This window comes from Eublepharis macularius, chromosome 1 (genome assembly GCF_028583425.1).
Source record: "Eublepharis macularius isolate TG4126 chromosome 1, MPM_Emac_v1.0, whole genome shotgun sequence".
Lineage (NCBI taxonomy): Eukaryota > Metazoa > Chordata > Lepidosauria > Squamata > Eublepharidae > Eublepharis > Eublepharis macularius.
The window spans coordinates 151,076,556-151,082,555 of record NC_072790.1 but is presented as its reverse complement, the minus strand read 5'-3'; the positions used below and the strand labels follow the sequence as shown (position 1 = coordinate 151,082,555).

The following is a 6,000-nucleotide window of genomic DNA, read 5'->3' as shown; positions in this document are numbered from 1 at the left end:
TTAAAGTTTGAAAAGCAAATTTTATTTAGTAGGCACATTTTTATTATACTGAATTGTACAGCTTTTTGCCATTTGTGAATATTTCCATTTGTTTGCATTGCGTTTTTCTTCCCTGTGACTGCTCGGCTTCAAGTAAAAAAGTTTATTGCTTTACTTCTCTACAATCTGTTGAGATGAAGAGTTAACAATAAACTACCAGACAGACCACCTTACTTAAAGAAACCACCATGACATGCAGCATGAATCAAGACCAAATGCAGCAGGTACATGGTAGAGAACAAACATACAAAGCTTCCTAATATCCTGTTTGTTAATGTGTCCTTTCAGCTGCCAAGTTAAAAGTCAGGTATTGCTTCCGAGGATAAGGCTTTCACTTTTCAGCAGGTTGCTGGCATCAAATGTCTTTATGTCAACACATAGGTGAAAAATACAAAGTAAGTGTTTCATGTATAAAGATGACAGAATTTTGTATGGTTTTAGCTACATTTTTGGTTTGATGCATTTCCTAGTCTGTACAACTCCTCCTGCAGAAGCATTACCAAATCTGATATCCTCAGATGAAAGCACGACTGCCATGAAAGCAAAAAGCAGACACCTGGAGGGAGACTGCAAAAGACTCATATACTGCAAGAGGAATTTATGAGCAAAACGCTTCATCAATATTAAAATTGCAAAGGGCTTGATTTCAAATATCATTTTTCCTGAGACTTCCAGCACAGACTATTTTTTTCCTGTGGGTGTTGCTTTTCCTTTAAAATACAATCAGGTAATTCATTTGGGCAACTGTATAATGTTGACAAAATAAATACAAACAATACCAATGCTGCACTCTTTATATGTATAGTTAATTTACTGAATGTACCTGCTAAATCTGAGAAACTTACTTTGAATTCAGCTTGCCCAAGAAGCAACAAGCTGGAAAGTAAGATGTTTATTATAATCACCTATGGTAGTCATAGCCATTTACAGGTCACTCTCCCCATACAATGCTGATGAAAATGAGGTATAATCCAGAGCTCCAGGAACAGCACCTGGGCCCTTGTATGCTGGCATTCGCTTGATGCAGTACTGAGCCTGCTCGGGCGGCAGCTCTCGAAGCAGCTCCTCAGCAAGAATATAAGCCTGCAAAAGTTTTAAAACAAGTTCAGTTTTCCATGCAAATCTGAAATCTTTTTGATGCATACCATCTGGAGGCAATATTATGGGATTGAGCAAAAAGTCTAGCGGAATCTCTTATGCCATACATCACCTAATACATCCTACTAGATTTGCATAATCTGTTATGCCATACATCCTACTAGATTTGCTAAGGCCTGTGTGCATGTGCAGGGCTCTGATAATCTGTGTAACTAATTCGCACATGCCACACATGATGCCCTCTTATTCCTCAGTAATCCATATTGTATGCCAGAAGACTTGTTGTGTATTGTACAAAATTCTACATAGTATGGTATCATCTTTGCTTCCCATAGTCCCCATTTGGGGCTTAAAGTGTTAAAATTAGAATATGAATGTCTGCTGTGGAAATATGGCTCAAGCTATAATTAAAAATATAATGCAAGTATTGAGAGTCAAACTAGACTAGACACTGGGAGATCTATGAAAAGATCTACTACAGATTTTTAAATGGTAAACTACTGCTACAATGGGGGGAGGGGTTGGATAGGGTGGGTTGGGCTGGGGCCACTTATCCCCTACCATTATCCAGACTTCAGTCAACCTTGTGAAGCTAATATTTGCCAGTTGGGGGAAATACACAGAAATATATAGATATAGAAATATATTGCATTATTTACAACCTATTCCCAATAGGGCTCCTAAGAAAACAATGCAAGGGAGAATGCATAAGTCCATCTCCCCTGTTGCATCAATTTCTGAGGCTGCTATTTACTTTTAAAAATCCTGGGCAGGTCTCCCAACATCTTGTCTAGTTAAGCCCTAAATGTACAAAGTTGCAAGAGAATAGCCTGAACATGTATGGGTAGCATCTGATTAGAAACCAAAGAAGGTTGGAATTATTAAATAGAAATCTGTACAAAAGTGTCAATTTTGGCATCCTTGCTGTAATCATTTATGGTTACCCAAAGGTTTGAATCTCAATTTCTATCACACAGTTCCCAGTTCCTAATAGAAAACAAGGCTCTCAATTAACTAATTTCCATCCTTCACCCCATCGCCGCTGTAATTATTTCAACCATAACAAAGCAATTCATGGCTTTCTGGTTTTTAAAAAAGTGCTCAGAGATTTTTAAATTCATTTTATATTCTTATATTCTGCCCCATGGCGCAGAATGGTAAGCTGCAGTACTGCAGCCCAAGCTCTGCTCATGATCTGAGTTTGATCCTGGCGGAAGCCGGATTCAAATTGCCGGCTCAAGGTTGACTCAACCTTCCATCCTTCCAAGGTTAGTAAAATGAGTACCCAGTTTCCTGGGGGTTAAGTGTAGATGACTGGGGGAGGCAATGGCAAACCACCCTGTAAAAAGTCTGCCAAGAAAACATCGCAACGACGTTCCCCATGGGTCAGTAATGACTCGGTGTGCTTGCACAGGGGACTACCTTTACCTTATATTCTCACTACTTTCACAATAATCTTGTGTTAGATTTCTTTAGATATGCCAAATATAGAATTGTTCATCTAGTTTATAAGTACCATTCTGCTGCTATATAAATATTCTTTGATATACTGCTTTAATCTTCTGACTTATAGCACTCTGGTCACATTTTTGCATTTGATTATGCTACTGTTCAGTAACAGCAAAAGAAGCTGAAAACAGCCAGACTTCCAGCATATGGAAAATTCCATTACCTAGACAAAAAACACCAACCTTATCTGAAGCAAGGATCCTGAAAGAAGCAATCACTTGTTCAGCAGTATCAGTGTCTGCAGTCTCTCTGGTCATAAAGTCAATAAAAGACTGGAAGGAGATGGTTCCTTGACCATTGGGATCAACCAGGGACATGGTTCGGGCAAACTCTGCTTCACCCTTGAATACAATTCAGAATCAGTGATGAAAGTAACGATATAGGACAAATTAGCAATTCAAATTAGCACATATACTAACACATTTAAAAAAAATTGAAATACAAGATTAACTGACTGCCATACATCTCATTATTTTTTATATACGTTTAAATAGGAAGAAGATATTTCATAGCTTTGGATCACAATCCAGCTAAATAACAATGCTTAAATCCACTGAAATCAAGCACTGTTTTGTATTAGATCTAGAAGAGTTAGCTGTGTTAGTCTGTATTTGCAAAAATAGTAAAGAGTCCAGTATCACCTTTAAGACTAACCAACTTATTTGTAGCATAAGCTTTCGAGAACCACAGCTCTCTTTGTTAGATACATCGTAGTCTTAAAGGTGCTACTGGACTCTTTACTGTTTTGTACTGTAGGCCTGAATTGTGGCATAGAAACTATAGCTAAATGCAATAAATCATTATCTTGTAAAAATAAAGATCTTGCCTGTTTAATCATTTCTAAAATATAGAGATGTTGACCAATTATAATATTTTTAGCATATATTTGTATGCCCTTCTAGTCATATAAAATATTTAGAAAATTACATATTAGCATAAATTACTCTTACAGCAATAAATAATTGTATTTATTAATCTAGGGTAGTTGGTAGCATGTAAGTAAAACTATATAATTGTATGTTAAATTTCATACCAAATCATAGCCCATGGAAATTAAGCAAGCTCTGAAATCATCGTGGTCCATAAGCCCATTTTTCTTCTGTTGGGGGGGTATGTGGAACGCAATAACAAGATTTGAGGTCCAGAAACAAGAAGGAGGCCATCACCATTTCCATTAAGAAACCCATCATCGCACAGTTAGCGTTTTCATTTAAGGTCAAGTCCAAGGAGATTCATCAGTTTTAAAGGACAAAGATCAGATACACATATCACCAGAAATAATGGGACAATGGGAACAATAAAATAGACAGACAAAGACAGAGAGCAGACCCAGAAAAGATAAAAAAGAAAGAAAAAGCTTAGTGTCCTTGAATTAGCCAACATCACTAACTGCAAGCTTCTTTTGTTGGTAAGATACAATTGCTGTCTCAGCTAGTGGGGTATGGAACATTATTGAAAAAGTTACACCTACCAGACTTTGCGGATTACATTACATTACCAATGACAAATATTTTCCAAAATTAATGAATCTTTAAAAAAAATCTGGATGTAACATATTCAATTATGTTCTCACTGGAAATGTGTTCCTTGCTACACTATTATTTTTTTAATGAAAATCTTGTCATACAAGGCTTTTATTTTAGAAAGGAAAGGAAACTCATGCTATCAAACCATCCATTAAACAGGGGTGAATTACAATACTGGCACTCAGGGGGCTAATGCCAGCTACTCCCAGAGGTCAACATCATGCCATATAAACTTTAACAAAATAAAAGACCTTCTCCTCTGCACTATGTATGCAGGGAGAATCTGGATTGAGCAATCAAACCAGTAACAACAGAGGGTTAGTTTTGCTGTAGAAATTGTGTGACAGCAGGGTTAACCATTTTTATGCTGAATATTGTATATATTTAAAGTTTGGGGGAAATGCTCATACATTCCTGTTTGTAAAAATTCCTAATGCACATCAAATAACAAAATTCAGAATGCTCTAAATTTAATTATGTTACTGCATTAGAATTACCCTTGTAATAACAATAACAACAACATTCAATTTATATACTGCCCCCAGGACAACTTAACACCAACTCAGAGCAGTTTACAAAGTTTGTTGTTATTATCCCCACAACAAACACCCTGTGTGGTGGGTGGGGCTAAGAGAACTTGGAAGAGCTGTAATTTACCCAGCTGGTTTCAAGTAGAGGAATGGGGAATCAAATCCGGTTCTCCAGATTAGAGTCCCACACTCTTAACCGCTATACCAAACTGGCTCTTTGAATGCAGCAATTTTAATTTAATGCAACAATAATTTAATAATTATTTTTCACTTAATAATAGAAATAAAAATTCTGTCCAAATGCTCACAAGGCAACTCTTTTAGGGAAGTAAAAGGAATCGGAGCACAGTCAAATAAAAGAGCTCTACAGTGAAAGACCATTTGTCTGGGAAAGCTTAAGAAAATCCCTCACTCTTCTGAAGTTGTTTGAATACAGATCAAGAGGTAGCATGATTACTATCAACAGAGAGAACTGATTAGAGAGAAAGGCTTAGTAAGTGAAAGGCCAGAAAGGGTGTGATTTATCATGGAGACAAGTAAGAAGAATGGAGAGGAGGGAACATATTGTTGAAAAAAAGATTAAAGATAAGGAGGGCAAATGAATTAAGTGACTGAACGGTAAGAGAGAATTTTAAATGGACTATGAATGTGCCAATGAAATCTTCAAAATGGAGGAGTGAAATGATGGAAACTGTAATTGCTATTATTATTGTTGATACAGCATGGGTGTTTTTTTAGGTTGTCAGTTGCTATCTCCATGGCCTGGCATCAGTTTGTCACCCTAGTTCAGGCCTTCATAGTCTGTAATCTGCCAAGCCACAAGCAATCTATCACTTATGCACTGTCTTGCTCGGTGGCTAGACAGTCCCTCTACTTCTGCAGTCCCAAGTAGGCAGACAAACAGGGTGTTTACTGAACCACTCCTACCTCCCCATGGGTGATCCTATATGGTGTGGAGAGTGACAAATGGAATGGGGCTGCATTTGGTGGAGCAGTGGGGTTACTGGGAGCTCACATATGCTCATTCCACGTTACCATCCATTTGTCTGTTGGACAGAGTACATCAGGTATATGGGCCACCTGGATTCAGCAATAAAGTTCACAGGACTGTCCCAAGGTGGGAAATGGGTGTACCACAACATCTGATTATTTTAATGCACACCCTGTACTCTGGACAAGAGGTGACTGATGGACAGAACATGGAGAAACAGAATGGTTTCCAATTGGCAAAGGTGTCAGACAAGGATGTATATTATTTTCCTATCTGTTCAAACTATATGCAGAGCATAAGCTGACTT

At 37.5% G+C, this 6,000-nt stretch overlaps 1 protein-coding gene across 1 annotated transcript in view; it reads right to left on the bottom strand.

The window, feature by feature from the left end:
- ACTN2 (actinin alpha 2) overlaps positions 1-6,000 on the bottom strand; it is a 100,075-nt gene continuing 94,075 nt past the window's right edge. Inside the window, exons 19-21 of the mRNA XM_054975153.1 lie at positions 3,680-3,745; positions 2,829-2,987; positions 1-1,122 (exon numbers count right to left, since the gene is read on the bottom strand). Coding sequence (XP_054831128.1) covers positions 964-1,122; positions 2,829-2,987; positions 3,680-3,745 — 384 coding nt within the window. The 3' untranslated portion in view covers positions 1-963. The remainder of the gene's footprint in view (positions 1,123-2,828; positions 2,988-3,679; positions 3,746-6,000) is intronic.